This window comes from Mustelus asterias, chromosome 12 (genome assembly GCF_964213995.1).
Source record: "Mustelus asterias chromosome 12, sMusAst1.hap1.1, whole genome shotgun sequence".
NCBI classification, from domain to species: Eukaryota; Metazoa; Chordata; class Chondrichthyes; order Carcharhiniformes; family Triakidae; genus Mustelus; species Mustelus asterias.
The window spans coordinates 67639476-67663595 of record NC_135812.1 but is presented as its reverse complement, the minus strand read 5'-3'; the positions used below and the strand labels follow the sequence as shown (position 1 = coordinate 67663595).

At 43.4% G+C, this 24120-nt stretch overlaps 1 protein-coding gene across 4 annotated transcripts in view; it reads left to right on the top strand.

Annotated features, from left to right (window-relative positions):
* The window catches only part of LOC144501559 (myocardin-like), a 362084-nt gene extending 338557 nt beyond the window's left edge, over window positions 1-23527 (top strand). For 3 of the 4 annotated variants that reach the window (XM_078225413.1, XM_078225414.1, XM_078225411.1), the window contains 7 exons: window positions 1079-1335; window positions 4099-4252; window positions 8705-9751; window positions 11432-11527; window positions 12991-13119; window positions 14713-14788; window positions 16319-23527. In XM_078225413.1, coding sequence (XP_078081539.1) covers window positions 1079-1335; window positions 4099-4252; window positions 8705-9751; window positions 11432-11527; window positions 12991-13119; window positions 14713-14788; window positions 16319-16884 — 2325 coding nt within the window. In that variant the 3' untranslated portion in view covers window positions 16885-23527. The remainder of the gene's footprint in view (window positions 1-1078; window positions 1336-4098; window positions 4253-8704; window positions 9752-11431; window positions 11528-12990; window positions 13120-14712; window positions 14789-16318) is intronic. The other variant, XM_078225412.1, reaches the window with a different exon arrangement.
* The last annotated feature ends 593 nt before the right edge of the window (window positions 23528-24120 follow it).

Sequence of the window (24120 nt, the reverse complement as noted above, 5' to 3'; positions counted from 1 at the left end):
ATTGTCCTAAATCGCTTTCATTTCAAAAATTATCACAAATGACATCAGCGCACAGCCTGTACTGGCAAGGAGAAACTGTTTTAAAAATAAAGATTACTTTTGCAATACTACGTCCAAAAGAAAATAGGATTTATTTAAGTAAAACTCACTTCAGTCAGGACTCTGTATTGAATTTATTAAGGAACTTACATGAAGGGTCAGGGCACAGCCGGGGATGAAAAGCTCCGTAGAGGTGATGTAAATGAGAGTTTCATGATACCAGGCTTTTTAACTTGTGAGGCTGTAGATTGTCTGATGAATGTTTTGGCATGAATTTGGGCCTCGAAGCCTAGCATTCACAAGACCTATTTAGCTCCAGTGCGAACAGAACAGCATTGCACCATTGTTAAACTTATGGTGGGAACGCATCGTTATAGATGCACTGATGAGATTCTCTTGACCTAGATGCACCATTTCTTGAGACATCCTACTTAGTCCAAACCACAGGTTCAGAGTCTAAAATATATTATCGTCACATTTACAGATACCTGTGGGATTATAACAGGCCTCAACCTGTGTTATTGCCTTAGAATAGTGAACTGAACTACATCAACCGTCAATTTGGATTCACAGATTTCCTCATCGACCTACAAACCTTACGAAGTTGAAATGTTTTCAAAAACCAAGATGACGCCAGAGTGTGGCGACTTCTTGCAAGCTGTGCCTAGCATACCTTCCAATACCTACTCTCGTTCTATGCTTCTAAAGCTTTATTCTAACTCTTTTAAACCCTCTCATTAAATTGATCTTTCTCTACACCCTAGCTATGACTATAACATTACATTCTGCACTCTCTCCTTTCCTTCTCTATGTACGGTATGCTTTGTCTGTATAGTGCGTAAGAAACAATACTTTTCACTGTATACTAATACATGTAACAATAATAAATCAAATCAAAATGATATTCTTTTGCAATAGTCTGCAAATATATCGGCAACGAGAATTAATCACAATTGTTGACACTTGAATATGCCTATTTACATGGTCCAATTATTAAAATGAGTTTAAATATTCCCTTTTATCTATCGATTAAAATTAGACAAAACCATCTTCAGATGGAAAAAGCCAGCGCCACAAGAAGCCAAAGGACACAAAACCAAAGGTGAAGAAACTGAAATATCACCAGTACATTCCACCAGATCAAAAACCAGAGAAGTCCCCACCTCCCATGGATTCGGCCTATGCCAGGCTGCTCCAGCAGCAACAGCTCTTCCTCCAGCTGCAGATATTAAGCCAACAACAGCATCATCAGCAGCATCATTACAACTACCAGAACATTCTCCCCACATCTTTAAAGTGAGTAGGCTATTTTGTAAAGAAAATCAGGGCATGTTCTTTGGGCTGTTGTCTTCTCTTCCCTGATCACTGTCCAGTGACTTCTGCAGAAAAGGGTACATTTGTGGATGCTTGTTGATGATGAGACCGGACTCCAGCGATGGTTTCGCGCCCAATATTCCACACCCTGACAAAGAAGTAGTTCATCAAGGGAATGTTAAAGAGACTAGTCTCACCGTGACTTGTACAGTAGTTACTGAACCACTAAGAGAGACAGAAGTTCACATCTCAGTAAGGGAACCGAAATTCAACTAATTGAATAAACCTGGGATTTAAAAAAGCTTTCTCTCATTAAACAGCAAGAGAATACTTTTCAGAAACTCGATGCTTGTGTTCGATTTTAAATTTGGAGTAATTGATAAAACATATCCTTTGAGAAAGAGCTGGGAATGTTATTGTTTGGTCAGAGCAGGACAGGCTGCAGCTTGCCACAATTACCTCAAAATAAACTTCGATATTTGTCCCACTGATGCATACGGCTCTTAATTGGATCGTCTGTTTTAATTGCTCGATACCACTGGAAGAAATCAGGTGTTAAATTCCACCTGATTTCAATTCCAAAATAAAACTTGAATTGAACCAAGTGGATACTCAGCAGATCTGGCAGCATCTGTAAAGGGTTCTGATGAAAAGTCATTGATTTGACATATTGGACACCACTCTCCCAAAAAGTTTCCATGTGTTGTCCCAGCAGGAAAGCTGGTGAGATTGTTGCTGGGAGGGCTGGTTCTATTCAGTTCGCAATTCACCCTCACTCTGAATTTTTTTTGGACCTTGGAGATACTCTTATTAAATTCTCCCATACTTAGAATTGTTTTTGGTGTGGTGACCTAAGGATGCTGGCAAGGCCAGCTTCTCAAAGATCTGGGTGCCCCCCCCTCCCCTCTGCTTACCAAGTGAGAGAAACCCTGCTATGGAATCGCCTAAGGGCCTGGCCCCTTCAGCCACCCACTTCATGTCTCATCCCCTTGCCAGTGTCACCCTGGCATCCTGGCAGTGCCAACCTTGTGGTGCCACCCTGCCACTTCACTGCCAAGGGCACTGCCCAGCCTGTCCCTGACCACCCAGGAGCTTCAATGGCCTCCAAGCATCCCTTCCCCCATCTCCCTGGTGTGGTCATTACAACGGGTCTGTTTCTGGAGACCGGTAGTGATTCATGGCAGGTTCTCGCTGCACCTGAGAGTCGGTGAATTGCAGGAGTTGGGAGCTCTATACTGACCCTGTTTATTTAAATGATTGTTTAAATGTGCTAATCTGATTCACGCCCTTGCGATGCTCCGACCCTGTGCACTCCTGTGCAGATCACACTGGGGCCAGAGAATCGCAGCCATTAACTCGGTTTCTTCCTCCACTGAATTTTCTGTTAATATATTTCAGATTTCACTCCCTCCACCACATAACTGTAGCAGAGTGTACTGTCTACAAGATGCACTGCAGCAACTTGCCAATCCTCCAAGATTGGCCTGTCATTTCCAGGAATTGAAGATCAATCTCCAGGACACTGCTGTGTGCAGCCCTGGAGAAAAGTCACAGGGGCACTAGCAATGATCATTTATTAAAAAATATCTTCTTTGAACATTTCTCTTTAACAGATATAAAAATAGTAGGGGAGGGGAAAGGTTATTTGGATAACAGTCGAGCATCATCCAATTGGATAATGATTCTCTTTGCTTTCCAGTTGGTGTCGGCAGGCAGTGCATCATAAGGATGGATGTGTTGGCCAACTATCGGCTAGAGGACATGGGGGGGGGGGGGGGGGGGGGGGGGGTTGGAGGGGGAGGAAAGTCATGTGATCAAGGCCAGAACTCTCCGGTCTCTCTCACCCTGCTACCGCTGCCAGTGAGACCGGAGAATTTGGCGCTCAGCCAAAACTCCATTCACTGCAGCGGGACTGAAGAATCCCAGCCGCGGGCGAGGTGGGAGAATTCCAGCCCAAGCCTGCATGAGCAAAGTCACTCACACTTGGATAACCTACAGGTTGATGGTTCAAATGTGACCCCTGAGTTGCAATGAATACTTTTGTTACAGTTCATTCATGGGGTGTGCTCTTCAGAAGGTGGTGGTGAGCCACCCACTGCCTGGAAGAAAACTGAGTGACTTGCTCTGCTATTTGACAAGACAGTTTAGAATCAGCTGCATTGCTGTGGCTCTGGAGTCACATAGAGGCCAGACTGGGTAAGGACAGCAAGCTTTCCTTGCCTGAAGGATATTAATGAATCAGGTTTTTTTTAAAGGGATAACCATCCCTTTATTTACATGGTGACGTATCACTGATGCTAACTTTTTCTGCGAATTTATTTAATGAACTGAATTTAGATTCCACAGATGCCGTGGTGAGATTTGAATTCCTGCCTCCAGATCATTAGTCAACAGGCGGGATTTTCCGCACCGTGTTCCCCCTCCCGTGTTGCTGTGGTGGAGGTGGCCCTCCAGTTTTTGGCAACGGGACCTTGCGGTTCCCGTCGCTGTTGACGGGGGTTTCCCATTGTTCGCATCCTCCACCGCCAAGGCACCCACAGCAGGGGGTTGCCGTCAGGGGGGCGGGGGGGACCAGAGAACCCTGCTGATGGCAAAGGCTGGAATCCTGCCCTAGTCCTCTGGATTACTAGTCCAGTAACATTAGCACTGTACTGTGAAACCTGCGACATTGTTAGATTTCCAAAGCATTGTGATTACTGAATGTGTTTATGTAAATACAACAAATGTTTTGAATTCTTTTTACAGGCAGTCTGGTGAGCAGCTTTCCAGAAACACTTGCACTTCAACCACTAACGTCCCGAACAGCAACCTGTCTCCAGTGAAGTCCTCAATATCAGGTCAAACCACAGGCTCCCCTTTGAAACTGGGACCTCTTCCGTCCAATCTGGATGACTTAAAAGTACGTTTCGCCCAATACGTGATGTTCACCGATAGATAGTTTGTAGTTAACAATTTACATATATTTCAAATATATTAAGTTAGCAGCTTTTTTTCTTATGATTGCAAAAGGTCTTTCAGATAATGTTCAGTCACTCAGCATCTTATTGTTGGCTGCCTTTTCCTGTTGTTTGTGTGTTTTGGATGGGAGGGGGGGGGTGGGGCGCGCGGCAGGGGCAGTGGAAGCACTAGAATGTAACAGCTAGCCATGGCTGTTTATGCCATTTCACTTGAGTTTGCACCAATTCTCCATCACAGTTACATCAAGAGACTGGAAGAACCTTGCAGAATTACAGGGCCAGTGATTTTGTGCAAGAGGCTCAGTTACTATGCTCAAATAGTTCATCTACACACAGGACTACAGCTAAGAATTTAAGAATCTAGATACGTTAATTGTAGAGTTTGCTTTTCTTTCTCTGTACAGAGAATCTTGACGTACTTGTTTTCTCTCAAGTAATGAGAGATCCCACAATAATTCAGAGGTTATATTGTTTGATAAGGACCAGTATGCCTGGCAATACATTGCATATTATTCTGCTGTTAAAATACAACCTAGTCCTTTTAAACTTCCCCTTAACTGCGTCAATGCCATCTGTTTCAAGCAATTCATTTGACAGAAGCTACCACATTCACACCACTCTCTACATAAAGAAATACCTCCTACCCTCTTTATTTGATCAATTTAGAGCCCGTCCTATGTTTGGGGGTCGGTTAGCTCAGTTGGCTGGACGGCTGGTTAGTGATGCAGAGCAATGCCAACAGTACGGTTTTAATTCCCGTACTGGCTGAGATCGAAGACCCGTCTTCTCAACCTTGGCCTGAGATGTGGTGATACTCAGGTTAAATCACCATCTGTCAGCGCTCCCCCTTCAAAGGGGAGAGCAGCCTATTGGTCATCTGGGACTGTCGTGACTTTACCTTACCTTTATCCTATGTTTATACCACTTTATTTTTCTTGCTTCCTCCAAGGTGTTCCACTAAATAGTAAGCACAACTAAAAGTCAAACTGATTCCTCTAAACAACTGTTATATAATAGATACAATATGTTTAAAGCATTTGATGCACATATACAACAGACATTTATGCAGTGTACTGGAGTAGTCTTGCTCAAGTTTTAACAAGCTCCTTTTTGGCATACTTCCACAAATTAATGGTATGAGCTGAATTGTTATCATACCAAAGGATTCAAGCTGCAGTGAGATTGGCTTCGCGATCACTGCATGTTGCAGGTCTATTGTGTCATTGCATGCATAATCTCCGATATCAACTATAGAAGCAACCCTGTGGCAGCATCAACTACATAGCTGCTTAACTGGCCCAACCTATCAGTATGTGTGGAGTCTGCACGTTCTCCCTGTGTCTGTGTGGGTGCTCCAGTTTCCTCCCACACTCCAGCAGGTTAGGTGGATTGGCCATGCTAAATTACCCCTTAGTGTCCCAAGATGTGTAGGTTAGGGGGATTAGCGGGATAAATACATGGGATTACGGGGATAGGGTCTGGGTAAGATGCCCTATCGGAGAGTCAGTGCTGGGCCAAATGGCCTCCTTCTGTACTACAGGGATTCAATGATTATTTGTGTTTCTCGCTGAAGCCAGAACCAAGTGGGAACATGAATAGCATTAGTCACACCGCTTGATTAATATGGGCTATTTCAGCAATGTTTTTGTCTATACCTAACTGACAATCTTGGCATTTAGCTGCACCGCTGCTAAAGTTACTCTTGGCCACAATGAGCAGTAAGCTGTCTTGATAAGTGTTCTTAATGAGCAGATTATAAAGTTCCTGCTGGCATTTCACACACAAACACAGCGGGCATTTCAGCAATACTTGGGCAACCGTCTCCATCCAATAGTAATTGTAAATTGTTTAATTGCTGACCCAAAAATAGATCAGTACAAACCTGGTGGACACAAGCACCCTTTGGCATTCTATTAATTATTGCTTTAATGTACAGCACGCAACTTAGAACTGAGCTGATTGGCTGAAAGGCACATTTCCTGAGTGCTCCCTCTGCAGGCCCCACACCTCACTGCATATTTGCATCATTGGATTGCAACTCATCCAAACCGCACAGAACCAAAATATTGCACTATAAGTAAGCTGACCAGACCACTCTGTTATCCCGATGTAAATCCTGGCTTCCTGATTCTGTTCACTCATTTACACTCCAGGCATTGAATTGATCCATTGTGGAACCATGCAATCATATCTCTTCAAAAATACATGTCTTACACAAGTGAAAGAACATTAACAAAGTTCAGAGACTCAGCCCAAAAACTCCCAAAATGCAAATTAGTGCAGAATGACATCTTTACTACAACCTCGGGGCCCAGCCCACACATTGTCCCCTGTACATTGAAAGCCTAATTTAGAGGAATTGCAGTTTTTTTATTTCAAAAATATACTTTATTCATCAGTACTCTGAAATAAACCATTACAGAAACAACATTTCCAATCATTACAGCTCCAGGGTCCTGGGTTCGATTCCCGGCTCGGGTCACTGTCTGTGTGGAGTTTGCACATTCTCCTCGTGTCTGCGTGGGTTTCCTCCCACAGTCCAAAGATGTGCGGGTTAGGTTGATTGGCCAGGTTAAAAATTGCCCCTTAGAGTCCTGAGATGCGTAGGTTAGAGGGATTAGTGGGTAAAATATGTGGGGGTAGGGCCTGGGTGGGATTGTGGTCGGTGCAGACTCGATGGGCCGAATGGCCTCCTTCTGCACTGTAGGGATTCTATGATTACAAACAGTGCAAAAAACAGTCATATTTACAATTTCCTTAACTTCAATATTTTACAGTGCTCAGTTCCAAGACATTACAGACATTACATTTCAGTTCTTCAACAAACTATATACATTCCTCACATTTCACTGTGTGCTGTTTTTACGGAGTTGCACATAGTTACGCAGTCCGAGGGTTTTTTTTACAATTACTAGCCCCTCCGTCTGACTTGGTCAAAAGGCTTTAAACAGTGGCCTTTCCCCATTGTGCCTTTGTGGCACCTACCCCAAGCTTGAGAGCATCCCTCAGCACATAGTCCTGGACCTTGAAATGTGCCAGTCTGCAACACTCGGTTGAGGACAAATCTTTGCTTTGGAAGATCAGCACGTTTCGGGCGGACCAAAGTGCGTCCTTCACTGAGTTGATGACCCTCCAGCAGCAGTTGACATTTGTCTCGGTGTGCGACCCCGGAAACAGCCCGTTGAGCACAGAGTCCTGAGTAACACAGCGCTGCTCAGGGTGAACCTCGACAAATATCACTGCATCTCATTCCAGACCTATTACACTGACAGAGTTGGTCAGTAAAACAAGCTCAATCTCAACATAATTGCGAATTAATTTTCAGCTTTATAATAATTCCACTTAAGATGCAGCTTCCCTGTAACTGGGTCTCTACCTATACAAAATACAACTGTCATTGTGCTGACTTTCAATAAAGTACAAGTGTGGCTCAATGTGTATCTATTACTGAAGAATCCAATGCATCTCTTTGAACCATCAGATGTTGTCAGTGGTCTGCTATGGTGAATTCTGGGTAGTATATCACCATTCACAAATGTAAGAAATGGGAACAGGAGTAGGCCATTCAGCCCTCGAGTCCATTTCGCCATTCATTGTGATCATGGCTGATCTTCCACTGCAACACCATTTTCCCACTCTATCCCTTTGATGTTTTTAATATGTAGCAATCTATTGAATAATTGAATATACTCAATGACTTAGCTTCCACAACCCTCTGGGACTGAGTATTCTAAAGATTCCCCAACCTCTCAGTGAAGCAATTCCTCCTCATCTCAATCCTAAATGAGTTGCTCCTTATTCTAAGACTGTGTCTCCTGGTTCTAGACAACCCCCCACCCCAGCTATATAATTATGATTCGTAAAAAGTAATAAGGTGGAAGAGAGTATGTCTGGGGTGTGTGGGGTCCTTGATTATGCTGGCTGCTTTGCTGAAGCAGCGGGAAGTGTAGACAGAGTCAATGGGTGGGAGGCTGGTTTGAGTGATGGATTAGGCGACATTCACGACCTTTTGTAATCTCTTATGGTCCTGGGCAGAGCAGGAGCCATACCAAGCTGTGATACAACCAGAAAGAATGCTTTCTATGGTGCATCTGTAAAAGTTGGTGAGAGTCATAGCTGACATGCCAAAAAGATGGGATAAAGTGCTATATAAATGCAAACCTTTCTTTCACAAACTAATGTGTCGACATTTTAGAAGTACCTTAATGAGTTGTAAAGGGTCTTTAACACCTGAGGTTTTGAAAGGCTCTATGTGGATATGATTTTTGACACAAGGCAAACAAAATCAGATATTTTCTAAATCAACTGGGTAATCGAATCGGATGTGTTATTTGTTACTTGTAGTGCTTGACACTAAGTCTGTGTGTTCCGGGGTTTGTTTTTCCACTACACAGGTATCGGAGTTGAGGCAGCAGCTGAGGATACGAGGTCTTCCGGTCTCTGGTACAAAAACGGCCCTCATGAAGAGGCTGAAGCCTTTCCAAGACTCCAAGGGCAGCAGCCTGCCAACCAGTAGCACCAGCACCAGCTTGTCCAGTTCTGTCGGTGAGATGACAACTGTGACTTTCCCGATGACCCCCGTGATCACTCGGTCAAGCTTCCAGACTCAGACCACCTCCACTGTGCTACCCAATGGCTTTTATCAGTTTGGCAGCACCAGTTCGACTCCGCCCATTTCTCCGGCGTCGTCCGACCTCTCGGTAACCGGATCCGACCTGAGCGGGCTGCCCGACACCTTTAGCGACGTGCCCGTGTCTTCGCCACAGCTTGGGCTGCAGCCTTCACCAGTTCAACTCAGCGCCGAAGACAGCCTGATGAGTAGCATGAATGGGGGCAGCATCCAGGTTGAGCTGGAAGGCTTTGACACCCAGAAGGACAAAATGCTCATGGAAAAGCAGAAGGTTATCGACGAACTGACCTGGAAGCTTCACCTAGAGCAGAAGCAGGTGGAAGAATTGAAAATCCAGCTTCAGAAGCAGAAGAGGAACAATCACCACAATCCACAGGCTTCTCCACAGCCACTCTTCAGCGTGTCAGTGAAGCAGGAAAACCTGATGTCCAGCTGTCCGTTTGCAGCCCAACAGCTGAACGATAGGAGCGCCACTCCAATGATCTCGTCCACCTCCAGCAACAGCTCCACCGACAGCTTAAACACCTCCGGTGCGCCGCAGAAGCCAAGCATCGTGAACAGCCAGGCGTGCGTGGAAACTGCGGAACACAACGCTGTGAGGTCACCGCCGTTCCTGAGTCCACAGTGCTCACCTCAGCATTCTCCACTGGGAGGCCTCACCAGCAGTCCTCAGCACGCCAGCCTTCCCCCATCGCCAAACAACCACTTCCTCCTGCCGGTGTCACCTGCCGCCCAAAATGGAGATGGGCGCAGCGTCTCACCCCATCAGCTTCAGCCCATTCCGGCTTGCAACAGTCAACTCAAGATACAGGTAAAGGTCAAGTCTGCTGCAAATCGCAGAGTATTTTGTAATATTAGCACAGTTCCTGTCTCATTGCCCAAGCTTGTAGAGGGCAAGCATCCGTACTGGCCAAACGCTGGTAACCATTATCATCGATTACAATGGCATTGTTTAATACCTATTGGTGCGCCAGCTATGTCAGGCAGCCTCGGCTGTTCAATTGGAAGTGCATCCTATTGCTAGGACACTAAAATCCCCTAAAATGGCTGTGTTTGATTTGATAGTATAAAGGAAACTGTATTCTGCACCTAACTCACTATGCTATACCTGCCCTGGGAGCATTTTTTTAAAATTTCATTGGATTTGGGTGTTGGTGGCGGGGCCAGCATTTATTGCCCATCCCTGAGGGCATTTAAGGGTCAACTGCATTGCTGTGGTTCTGGAGTCCACATGTAGGCCAGACCGGGTAAGGACAGCAGATTTCCTTCCCTAAGGGACATTAGTGAACCAGATGGGTTTTCGTGATAAAGGCAAAATACTGCGAATGCTGGAATCTGAAACAAAACAGACAATGCTGGAGAAATGTAGCAGGTCTGACAGCATCTGTGGAGAGCGATGCTCTGAAGAAGGGTCATCCTGACTCGAAATGTTAGCTCTATTGTCTCTCCACAGATGATGTCAGACCTGCTGAGTTTCTCCAGCATTTTCTGTGTTTTTCTGACAATTGAAAATCGCAGTTTTAATTCCAAATTTCTATGGAGTTCACATTTCACCATGTGCCATGGTGGGATTCGAACCCGGGTCCCTAGAACATTACCCTGAGTCTCTGGATTACTAGTCCAGTGACAATATCACTGCCCCGCTGCCTCCCCATAACGTAGAGGGGACAGTATCTGAGGCAGAATGTGCTTGCATTGGAGGCAATACAGCTAATAACACCAGATTGATTACTGAAATGAAAGGGTTGTGTTATGCTGAGAGGTTAAATACTCTTTGGAGTTTAGAAGACTGAGAGATGATTTCATTGAAACATACAGGGTGCTGTAGCTTTTACCATTTGGTTGAAAAAAATCATTTGAATGCTAATGCTTGTGGTAAGCTTAGAGTTATATACTATACAAGCTTGTAAAGCACAATTTATTGATACCAATAAATTATTCAAAAAGAGTAAGAATAGGACAGCATGGTGGCACAGTGGTTAGCACGGCTGCCTCACAGTGCCAGGGATCTGGGTTCAATTCCAGCTTTGGGTGACTGTCAGTGCGGAGTCTGCACGATCTCCCCATCTCTGCATGGGTTTCCTCTGGGTGCTCCGGTTTCCTCCCACAGTCCAAAGATGTGCGGGTTAGGTGGAGTGGCCATGCTAAATTGCCCTTTAGTGTCCCAAGATGTGTAAATTAGGGGGATTGGCCCTGGTAAGTATGCGGGGCTACGGGGATAGGGCCCAGGTGGGATGCTCTGTCGGAGAGTTGGTGCAGACTTGATGGGCTGAATGGTCTGCTTCTGCACTGTAGGAATTCACCTCTATGATTTATGAATACCTGAGGACCAGCCAATACACTGAAGGAACTGGCTTTACCTGTGTAACTTTAAGTAACAAATATTACAAATGTTAACATTTAATAAGCACAACTATTTAAATATGTTAGTTTGGAAGATCTGTGAGATTGAAGTATAATTCTTCAATAACTCTCCATGTCTTCGCTGTAGGCCCCAAAGGGACAAGAACCTCAGCACCAAAACGGCAGCCCACAGTTTCAACAGCACCTCCAACAACACATCATCCGACAGCAGATCCTCAGAAAGGTATTTATCATGAAAGGCTTAATTTCCCAGCAAACTACTCCCAGGATACTTTTCAAATCAACACAAGCATTAACTAGATGAGCAATGAATGCTGCCTGGGATAAACTGAACGGAAGAGATGGGGGAGTTGTATCTCTGTTATTATGGCATCAAAAAAGGGGAAATGCCAACCTCACCCCCACCACCACCCCCCACTTCTTTTCCCCCATGGTGTATTTTCCTGCAGGGGGGGGGGGGGTGTTTTCCGTGGAACCGGAAGATCCCGCCGGTAGGAAGGGCCAGAAAATCCCACCCACTGATTTTCCACTCCTTCATCTGCTCTCAATTCCTATCGGTGCAATATGAAGACAGGTGCCTTTGCTGTGTCAGCAGCCACAACAATAAATATATCTGTGGCCACACAAGTTTAAAAGGCCCAGTGTGATTGTGATTACAAATGAGAAGCTACAGTGGATGGCTCGCTACTTTCCTCATTAGCTTTAATTGGTATATTCTTCATTCTGCATTTGACAATGTGCAGGCTTAAGCCTTAGGCTGGGTCTTGGCTATGTATCCCATCCAAGTGAGCACCAGCCTCTTGTATATTGGAGGGCAGAGAAGTTGAACGTAATTTCTAGACCACAAAGAGCTGTCCCACCACCCTCATCACTCCCACCTCCTATTCCCACACTTCCACCTTTCAACTGTGTCCGTCCCACCCCACCATCCAACATAATCCTTCCTGCCTCCACTTCTCTCATGAAGCATTTTAGATCTCAGTCCAGATTTATTCTCATTACTTCAGCTCTGAAGCTAATGTCGCAGCGTCAAACCTTCCCTCAAAGTCACAGCCGTCCGTATTGATCAAGAAGCTGGGTTTTTTTCTGTTGTATTGGGCGACATGGTGGCACAGGACACGGGATTGATTCCCAGCTTAAGTCATTGTCTGTGCGGAGTCTGCACGTTCTCCCCGTGTCTGAATGGGTTTCCTCCGGGTGCTCCGGTTTCCTCCCACAGTCCAAAAGGCGTGCTGGTTAGGTGCATTGACCGTGCTAAATTCTCCCTCAGTGTACCCGAACAGGTGCCAGAGTGTGGCGACTAGGGGATTTTCACAGTAACTTCATTGCAACGTTAATGTAAGCCTATTTGTGACACTAATAAATAAACTTTAAAACTAAAAAGAAGGCCTGCTCTTAAATTCTGCCTTTCTCAAATGCCTAACTTGCTGGGATTATTTACTTTTGGAAACGTCAGCAATTTGTGAATTCAGGGTATTGATTTCTCTGGGGCAATAACTGATGGATGAACAGCGTAATAAATGCACAAACTGAACCTTGGTGAAATGGATATCTGCTGTGAGATAGATGGACAGAGAGGTGCTCCCTCCCCACAATCACTCCTGAGTTTGGGTGCCCTTAGATTAGAGAAAGCAACCAATAATATTTGTTAATAATTGTGCGTTTCTGCTTGTGCTTTCCATTTAGATGAATGTTCCAAACTCTGCAAATCAAGTTGGTCAAAAGTTTGCTATCAACGCTGCTGCTTTCTGCAGTTCAAATTCAACCCTGAGCAAGATCAAACAACCTCCTTCTTACGAAGATGCAGTGAAGCAGGTGAGAAATAATTGAACATTATCATTAGGCAGCATCACTATTTACTTCTAATAAGCTAAACTTGTTTTATTTCAGTGATTCATGTGGCACTGAACCACTGCCGCACACTCACTAAATGGTTTGATGTATCTATCAAATCCTTTGTGACTCTGTCAAAGGCATTGAAGGGTTGTAGTTTTATACTTGGTGGCTGGAATTTTCTGGTCATTGTTGCCGATGGGATCTTCCAGTCCCGCCGACGACGAGCCCCTGCCATGGGCTTCCCGGCAGCGAGGCTGCATAGAACAGGAAACCCCGTTGACAGTGGCGGCGAGATCTTCTGATCCCACCACTGGCCCAAGGCGGGCAGCCTTCACTGAAGCATGTTGCAGGGAGTGTGGAAAATCCCGCCCCATGTTTTTCCTTAATTTAGTGATTGATTCTTTTAAAGATTTTCCGGTTAATTTTAGTAGACATTTATTAACAGTGGTTTCAATGGGACAGTGCTGGGGTAGTGATATTGTCACTGGACCAGTAATCCAGAGACCCCGAGTAGGGCTCAGGTTAAAATCCCAGCACGGCAGATAAATTAAATAAAAATCTGGAATTAAAAAATCTTAATAATGATCATGAAATTGTCAATTGTTATGAAAATCCATCTGGTTCATTAATGTCCTTTGAGGAAGGAAATCTGCCGCCCTTGCTCGGTCTGGCCTACATGTGACTCTAGACCCACGGCAATGTGATTGATTCTTAACTGCCTTCTGAAATGGTCTAGCTAGCCACTCAGCTCAAAGTCAATTTGGATTGGGCAATAAATGCTGGTCCAAGCCAGTGACGCCCACATGAACAAATATTAAAAAATCTATCACAGTTCTTTTGGGGAGAACTGCATTTTGAAAATTCTACGGTTATTTCTACCAATCAGACATCAAATGATAATTGTTACATTTGAAGTAATAATAGGATACAAACAGACATACAAATTAGGAGCAGGAGTGTAGGCCTTTCAGCCCTTCGAGCCTGGTCCACCATTCAAATACTTTGGCTGATCTGAATATGGCCTCAACTCCACATTCCGCCTTCCTCCAATGACCTTTGACTCCATTGTTACTCAAGAATTTATTGACCTCTTGCTTTAAAAACGTTCCCTGATCAATATAACGGAACTGTTTCAACAGTTTTTAGATAATTGTAATGATGCCTTTTAAGTTTTATATATTATACTGACTTTGGGAAGTTCAGAGATGATTGATTTTTAGTATTACCACAAGCATCTGTCTGTGTGGAGTTTGCACATTCTCTCCGTGTCTGTGTGGGTTTGCTCCGGATGCTCCGGTTTCCTCCCACATTCCAAAGATGTGCGGGTTAGGTGGATTGGCCATGCTAGAAAATGGCCCCTCAGTGTCAGGGGGATTATCAGGGTAAATACGGGGATAGGGCCTGGGTGGGATTGTTGTCAGAGTGGGCTCGATGGGCCGAACGGCCTTCTGTACTGTATGGATTCTATATTTCTATGATTCTTTTAAAATTGATTTGTCAGTTCTATATTCTGGTGGCTATTGGCTGACTTGTTTTTAAGCATTCCTTTTGGTTGAGACTTACTTTATGTAGTTTAATTTTGTATATCTGCAGCAAATGTCTAGAAACCAGATGGATGACCTACTGGACGTGCTCATTGAGAGTGGAGGTGAGACTTGTAACCTTGACAATGATCCACTAATATTATTCAGTGGCACAGCATGAAGTAACTTTTCCCGATTGTAAAATTCAACTCATGTCTAAAATATGCTGTTTCTCGTTGAACGGTTAAGGGCTTCTAATTGGATAACAGGCAACTGGTGTAAGATATCTTTCATCCTTTTTACTTTAAGATAAATAATATAATTTGGAATATTTGCATGCTCTTGCTGGGGATTACATCAAATGTAGCAGTTACAACATGGCAGATTTGCAAACAGCCCTCGTTATGGAAGAATGTTGTACACCTTAATCTCATCGTGATTTAAGTGTAAAGAAATATACATCCATTCTCACCCATTCGGCCCCTCGAGCCTGCTCCGCCATTTCATAATATCATGGCTGACCTGACTGTAACCTCAAATCTGCATCTTGCCCCGATCTCAGAGTTCATTGGCAGGCCCACCCCCCACCCCCCCCACCTCCTCCCGTCCTCCCCCACCTCGGACATGGCAATCCCCCGCAGACAAAGGAAGTACCCTAAACGTGCACCACAGAAGGGCAACCACTTCGCCCACAACTGAATGTGCAAGGCACCCCCCCTCCCCCCATGCAGGGATGAAGGTGACCCGATTCCCCCCCTCAAGTCTTAGGCCTCAATCCCAGCACCACCCCCCCCCCCCCCCCAGCCTCCTTTCTTGGCAGTGCCAACCTGACACTGTTCCCTGCTATCCTGGATCCTGGTAATACTACCCTGGCATTGAGCAATGAGACCCAAAATGCCACTGCCAGGGTGGCAGGGGAAGTTGTGCCAGCTTCTTCTGTGGCTGAAAACCACCTCCAGTTCAAGCATGCTATTCCAGCGTAAGAGGTTGAAAAAGACCCATTATAGAAACAAAGAGCAGTCAGGCTATGCATCTGGTATTTCTAAGAAGGTCTTCAGAACAAAGAGAAAGCCTGTTTAAAAAAATGTGGTTAGAAACCAGCTGAAAACAGGAAGCATTTCAGATTTAATTAATTGCAAAGGGAAACAAAAATGGAAAAAGCTACTGCATACTGTGAAATAACCTGGACCTGTCAATCAAAAGGCTTGTAAAGATGCTGGAGTGTGAATTTGAGTGTAAATACTGCATTTGAAAGCATTTAGACTTCTCAGCATGGCCAGAGGTTTGGAAAGAGTTAAAAGTGGTGGAGTGCGAGGTGTGGCAGGGGGACATGTGGAATCCCTCATTCAAAAGCACTCAGTGTCTGGTTGAAGGACCTGGGATCAGAAACAGGGAGGGAGCAGGGTTGGCTCTTTAAGAAGTATCTGGTATTTTAACTGTATAAATGGTAATGTTCAAAACTGTTACAGACTATCACTTATTCAGGTTGATTTACAAAATCAACTATGTATTCAGTTTCACTCCTCTTCAAATCATCTTTTAAAGGACAATTTATTTTAGCTTTCATTACTATTCCAGTTTCATATTTTCCATAAGCGATAAAGAATGACCTTCCTTCCTGGTATATTTTCTTATTGGAGCTGTTCTCTTTGCAGAAATGCCGCCAAATGCCAAAAATGATCATCATTGTACTTCGAAATCATTGCCTCAGATCACTGTATCATCAGGAGCTTCCACTGTGACAGTGCCGAGGACTTCAACAAGTCCTTTTAACCACATGTCGCCTCCCCAGCTCGCGTTCGACCATTGCACAAGTAACGGAGACAGCCAACTGGAGGCGCTGCTGAATTCTCGCAGCTCCTTGAGCAGGGGCACTGACCTCACGTTGCTTAAAATCGGCGGCGAAGATTCCCAGCTCAACAACGTGGCTGAAGGCTTTTCCGGCAACTCGCGGGAGGATATGCTGAACAGCCGAGACATTCTGGAGAACCCTCTGTCCCCAATGGACACCCAGATGTCACCGTCACCCACGCACGGCCATGTTATGAACCTAGGTCTTACAGAAACTCCCTTGGAGAACATGGACTGGTTGGACCTCACACCACCCAGCTCAGCAACAGCTTTTGGATCTGCGGGCTCCTCCACCCCGAGCATCTTCTCTGCAGACTTCCTGGACGTTACAGACCTGAACTTAAATGCAACAATGAACTTGCAATGGTAATATGCTCAGTGCAATAGAAACCATAGGTACATTTAACGCCACTTGAACTGGGGCGTTAAATAAAAAGCAAGCAGAACTGCTAAAGTATACCAGCCAAAGAAGTCATGTTGGCAAAGGTAAAGTCAATGGAAGAATCTAATTGATCAACCATAAGATGGCTACTCTGTGGTTGTTGCATGTACTAATATCCTGGTTGCTGAACGAGTTAAAAGCTTTATAAAGTTGTGCATTTACTGCATTTTACTGGAAGCAGAGTGAACATGAAGTCCATTGCCAAAGAGTCTAAGTCTAAATCTGACTAAATTGGCCGGTACAGTCGAAAGGACAGATATAATATTGGCCAACTCTCATACTGGCCTTGCCACACAACCTGCATTATATCTTTTGTATATAGCTTACATTTGCTCATATCTTTTGCAAGTTTTTAAAATAATTTTTATCAAGAAAAAAAAGAACTCTTTACCAGACGAGCAATATTTGCTATCCTGAATAATGGAAAGTATTACAATACTGGTGTCTTTCCTTAATCACAATTGCAAGGTCACACTACTTTAAGCAAGTATTTGATGCTTTCTTTTGTGAGTATATTTTATTGTTCACTTTGCACAGTTAAAAGTAGAGGCGTTTGTCACAGTTTGCCTGTTTTTTTTAGATCTCTTCTAGGTGTTGAAATGTTAGAAGCCATTCCATGCAAATGTTTGGTAGTGTTTTCAAAATTGAGTATGTTTCTGAGGTTAGGCAGTGTACAGTTTTGCACTGCAGATGCTTTTGAATAGGCTTGGTGGTGTTTGAGGGTGTTGCAGGGAGGGAGGGAGTCTTGTTTTGCCTGGTATTCAATGAAGCAACACTTCCACCAGCTACCCACCCTCAAAAACAAATGTACCACTTTGCAAAAAGCAGTAAATTATGCAATCACTTTATATAGAAAACAAAAGGAGGACTGTGCTGAAGCTGAGACTCCCTACAAACATACGAAAATGTTAAACCTGAGTTCAGACGCACAGTCGCGAGCCAGCATCAGGCTTGGCATTATATTCATTTGTTTTGCAACAAACTTGGGTACCGACCAATGTGACTTTTTTAAAGCAATATTTTCAGCATGTAATCCATAGGCCCCACATTTGAAAAGGAAATAAGTAAATGAAATATTGATTTTTAAAAGGGAACAAAATTGAATTGAAAATAGGTGACACCGGTTTCAACCCTTGTCTTAGTGTAAAGGAAATAGTTTATTTTTGGTAATTTTTATTCGAAGCAAGGAAGCGCACAGAAAAAGTATTTTCGTACCATTTTGTATCTTATAATCTCCCTTCCTGTAATGATATTTAAATGAAAAGTACTTCACTTTAGTCCTTTGAAACTGCTACCTATTCTGAAATCTCTGGCCAATTCAGTGTTCTGGCATTTGAAGGAGATCTTTATCAAAGGATTTGCTTGCTGCCCTATATAGTAACCGTATGGCTGGTATAAAATTAATAATGTCATGTTCCCCCTAGTTATGTGCAATGTTCAAAAAATATTTTCAAAAATCTGAAAGGTACTGTGCTGTTAATTAATATTTAATACTTGCAATATTCTGTCCTGTCATTCCTTACTATTAACCAGCTTGCCTCCTTGCTGACTACTTGCACACACTCCTCCAAATGACCAGTAAAATTCACAAATCATTTGTAAGTAACTGACGGCAGGAATCAAAATGATCGAAAGGGATGAACGATCATCTTAAAAGTAAATCGGCCCAAGAGCTGCACGTCACTGCCCGGATTTCTTATTTCTGCTCCCTCTGAATCAATAATAATATTTCCTTAAATGCCTTTGGGTTAAGTAATACCTGACAGGTATAAATGATCATTCTGACCCATGTTGAGTACATCCCATTCCAGTGCTAATGCACCTCCTTGTATGAGCAGTGACACTATGATATAACAGTGGTTGCTTGTGAACTGGATCCTTGCATAGATGATCACAATGGTATATGTTTGGCACTCAAACCGCCTAATTCTGTATCAATGTTTCATCGTACCTACCAGTCCGTGCCTGTCGATCGTTCTTCCTCTGCGCAACAGAAGAGATTTTCTGTTGATTTTGCAATCTTGTGTATGGCAAATTTATGAAGCAGATATTAATTTCTTTTGAGCAAATGGATGAGCGACATTGAAAAATAGCAAGAAACAGGAGGAAGCTTTATACAACCTTTCCACTTCCATTGTGCTGCAGCATATCAGGTCTCAACTCGCATTTCTTCAGGTTGCTTCTCATATGGTGATGTCCTGGGGATGCAGGAACTTAAATGTCACAATGTTAGTGGAGGGGGAATGGCTAAGAAAGTTGTGTTCAGTTTTTGAAGCAAAATTTTCCTTCAGCTAGCAACAGGATCCTTGCACTGTTTTGAGAGGCCACACAGTTGATCCCTTGATACGTGACAGTCTGAGAAGCTAAGGAGATGGTGAAAAGAATTGAAAGCAAAGAGAGTTCTTGCCTGGAGCAGCAGTACTGAAAACATCACGATCTCCTCCTGCAGAAACCCTCATTAAAAACCCAACAATCAAGTCACCTCAAGCAACACGATGGATCAATTTCTCCATTACTATTCATACGCTTTTCAGAGAAATTGAATTTTGAAGCAGCTGCCCTTCTGTTACTGATCATGGCAGTCAAATTCTGAAAGATAAAAATCATTTAGCAAGTGGAGCCAAAGTAGATGAATATCACATTTACTGCACACTCAGAACCCAATAGAAATCACAAATTATGGCCTGGATTTTGCGATCCGTGGCTAAGCAAGGATGCTCACCACAGACCTCAGGGAAAAATGCCTGTGACGTGGTTTTCCCTTCCCAACCTGGCACCAGGTGGAGGCAGTATCTCAGCGTGCAACAGCGAACAAGAAGGTAGCCAATAACATTGAAGTATTCACACACACATCCAGCCAGGAAGTTAAAAGCACCATTTAGTTTCAGATTAAAATTTTCAGGGAGCAAGGGTTATAACTGCTTATGATTGGATTAAGATAGAAACTAAAACAAAGATAAGCTTATTTTTAAACAAAATATGTGGAGTTTCTTTATGATAATGGTAAAAAATTGACAGTCCAAAGATGTGCGGGTTAGGTTGATTGGCCATGCTAAAAAGAAATTTCCCCTTAGTGTCCTGGGATGCGTAGGTTAGAGGGATTAGCAGGTAAAATATGTAGGGATATGGGGGTAGGGCCTGGGTGGGATTGTGGTCGGTGCGGACTCGATGGGCCAAATGGCCTCTTTCTGCACTGTAGGGATTCTATGAAATTCTATGAAATTCTATGAAATTCTATTCCACAAAATATGAAATTAGTTTTTCAACACCACCAAGGGTAGTTTAGCTATAATTATGAAATTACAGCATTTAAAAGCTCAGTTACACCCCATTCAACAGGGTGTAACCTTGTCAAGGGTTTTTACACTAAGACCAACAGTATATGATTGGAAGTTATCATCAATTTGGTGGATCTCCATTGACAACAGTGCCCCCTCTAAGAAACATAAAACCATCGACAGCAACTTCTATATTTCCGTGTTACTCTGCACAAGTGCAGACTCCTGGGGGCAAATTTTCCCGTTCCACCCGCCACGGAAATCGGAGCAGGCGAGGGGCGGACCATGGAAAGGTCTATTGACCTCGGGTGGGATTTTCTGGTTTCAAAGCGAGCGCGGCCAGCAAATCCTGCCCATAAATTTGCTGTCAGTTTCAGTGGAGGAATGTTGGCAAAGGCTGACAGTTTCACTGTCATTGCTACTGCAAAAATTGGGTCTTTTCTATTGATGGAAACTGTTTAGAAATGATTGAAACAAGAAGAGTGACTTGAGACACTGCTAACAATATTAAAATGATCATATTGATAGCAAAATACCGAAAACAGTTCCCTAAGTAACTTGTTTATAGAAGCTACAATATTTTGGGCCGGGTGGATGTCTCGCATGCACCTTAATTAAGAGACCTCAAACCAAATTACTGAGAAGCCCACAAAGTTAACTTCCATTGCTATTATGGAGTGCACAATCCCACCCTGTAAGACCCATCTCTATTTATTTAAGCTCAAAGAACCTGGAGATTGAGGTGAGCCAAAGCTGTATGGAGGAACTGCCGGACAATAAATTTGAAACTGCAGAAGGCACTATTAATCTTCCCAGTGTGAGTCCAATCAGAATTAGCCTAACTGAGTATTTGGTTACTGATCTGAATAAAAAGAGCCCTCAGCCCCAGTAACAGTCCTACCATTTTTAGCCACATCAGTGAGCCAGATTCAGGGGAGATAGTGGCATAATGGTAATGCTATTGGACTAGTGAACCAATGGTAATGCTATTGGACTAGTGATCCAGTGACCCAGGCTAATGCCATGGACTCAAGGACATGGGTTCAAATCCCACCAAGGCACTGGGCGGAATTTAAATTCAGTTAATAAAACCGGGAATTGATGACTGTGAAACTACCAATTGATGCACAAACCCATCCGATTCACTGAGGTCCTTTAAGGAAGGCAATCTTCTGACTTACATGTGAGCCCACAGTAATGTTGTTGACTCTTAACTGCCCTCTGAAATGGCCAAGCAAGCCAGTCCGTTCAAGGGCAATTAGTAATGGCAACAAATGCTGGTCTTACCATGACTGCCACTTACCATTTCCTCCTCAGCATGTCACCTTCTTCCATTTCCCTCTCTCTGGTCTTAAGCTCAAACTGCAGAAGACCCGTGATCTTCTGGGAGCACAATGGCTCAAGGAAATCTAAATGGGCTTGAACCTGAACAATAATCCTGGTGCCTAGTTTTCCTATTACAGCTGGGATCCATTAATCCAGTTCCATGCCATAAAAAGCAGAAAGATACAATCATTTTCCAGTGGGACTGAACTTCAGTTTTAGACCGCACATGATTAAGTTATGGTCCTTGAATTGGAAATGAGTTAACTGCCACCCAGAAGTTATTTTCTCCATCTCTTTTGGTGCTCATACCAATGGCATGTGCCATTCCATGAGAGGCAACCTATTTTCACAGAACAATGCTGTTACAAACCAGGATAGGAAGTACTTCAGGGCAGCACCAGTTATCATTCTCGAGATGCTTTTCTCCTTCTTAATTCTTTGGTGGCCTGGTTGAGATTTAAGAGTTCTCCATGTAGTCCTGCACACATTTCATCAGTGTTACTTAATCAAAGTTGACAATCGTAATGTGGCAATATTGCTCGTGTAAAACTGTAGCTTCCAAGCTACTCTTGAGTGCATCAGGTGAAGAGGCATGATCAGGATTTCAATTTTCAGATCCATGCATCTAAAATTTTATCTGTGAAATTCTTCACCAACATTTCACACAGTTCAAGACTGAAGTCATAACATGGTAAAAGAAAATAAAGTATGCTCTTATAAAACCTCACCAGTATTTTTTGTGTAAATCCAAATAGTTCAAAATCTGAGCATATTCTTAAATTTTAAATAGACTAATTTGCTTAAAGTTTAGTTGTAAGTCACATCTTCACATGGGTTTTTATAGACAAGCCCAGGGTAAAGGGGAACAGAAATCTGATTTGCATCTTTGACAAAGTTGAAGCTTTAGTGGACAACCAGTTGGTACAAAAGTCAAAAGTACAAGTTGTAGAGTGTTGCCAGAGGTGTGTTGGATTTTACAGCTCATCAGGTAAAACATACAGTTGTTATAGTAAACACTAAAAGATGAAACTGAAAAATTGGAAATGCTCTTTTTCTTCTTTTGCCACGTACCCCTTGTCTCTTCACCCTTTAATTTTCCTTGTACAACTTCTAGACTTGTACCACTAATGCTGATTCTGTCTTTTTAAATGTCTGGGCCTGCCTCCAGTTTCCCACCCCACTTCTGAGAAAGCGTCTTGCCCTTGTGCAGGTCGCCTCTCGCATGTGACTAGGAACTTGCGAGGTGAGGGAGATACAGGGCTTGGTAAATCCTTGTATTCCAGCACTGTAATGCAGTACACCAAAGAGCTTTGCACATGAGTCGACCGCCCCCGCCTCCCCACCCCCCAGCAAAGTATGCAGTATGTTAATTTACAACATGTTTTGAACAAAATGAATAATTCTCAACCTATCATTTATTTAAGTGCGTAGAGGTGATGTTGCTTGGCTTTTGAGTTGAGGATTCCCCAAATGACTTAATGAGAAATGAGACCTCATGGGGGTGGGAGAGGGGGGGTGGGGGAGTCAGTATTTAGCTGTCCGGTGACTAATCTGTTTCATAATCTAACAAACAGTATCTGCCTTCCATAAATACGACCAGGTTATCAAAGTCTCACTGCTTTAAAAGCCACCTAGCACACAGTGTTTTAAGCCGACAATCACCAGAAATGTAGGGAGCAAACAGCCCATTTGTACAAGATGACTGCCATATCAAACTGCCTCAAAAGAGTCATTGGTACTTTGACCAATCCTGTGGGCTAAATTCTTTCTGTATTCATATATGCCTTATTTTTGCACTTTGTAAATACTATGTATTTTCTTATGGTGTATCATTTAACACAACAGAAATTTTGCTTTGTGTATATAACGGCAATAGTTTAGAAGCCAAAGTATTAAAAAAAAGGCTACATAAACATTAAAAAAAAAACAAGTTTTGGAACTGAGTGTTCTTAATAAATCGATTATCATGACCCAACTGGTGTTTGATTTTTTACTTGTATTGTCTTCTGAGATCCCACTTCAACCGAGGGCTTCCAATGGTCCCATCTCAACAACCAGGTAGTTGGTCAATTAAAATAAACAGCAGGAAGAATGGGACTGGATGTGAATTTGTTCCAAACAACTTCATCAAATTGGCAAAATGAACTGAGTGTGTAATAGAGTGGCTCAGAATGATTTTTTAAATTAATTCTTGGGACATAGGTGTCGCTGGCTGGTCAGCATTTATTGTCCATCCTTAGTTGCCCAAAGGCAGTTGAGAGGCAACCACACTGCTGTGGCTCTGGAGTCACATGTAGGCCAGACCAGGTAAGGACAGCAGATTTCCTTCCCTGAAGGACATTAGTGAACCAGATGGGTTTTTCCAACAATCAACAATGGTTTCATAGTCAACAGTAGATTCTTAATTCCAGCTTTTTTTTATTGAATTCAAATTCCACCAGCTGCGGGATTCGAACTTGGGTCCCCAGAACATTCGCTGAGTTTCTGGATTAGTAGTCCAGTGACAATACCACGAGGCCATCCCCTCCCCCGAACAAAGCTATTAAGTTTATTTATTGAT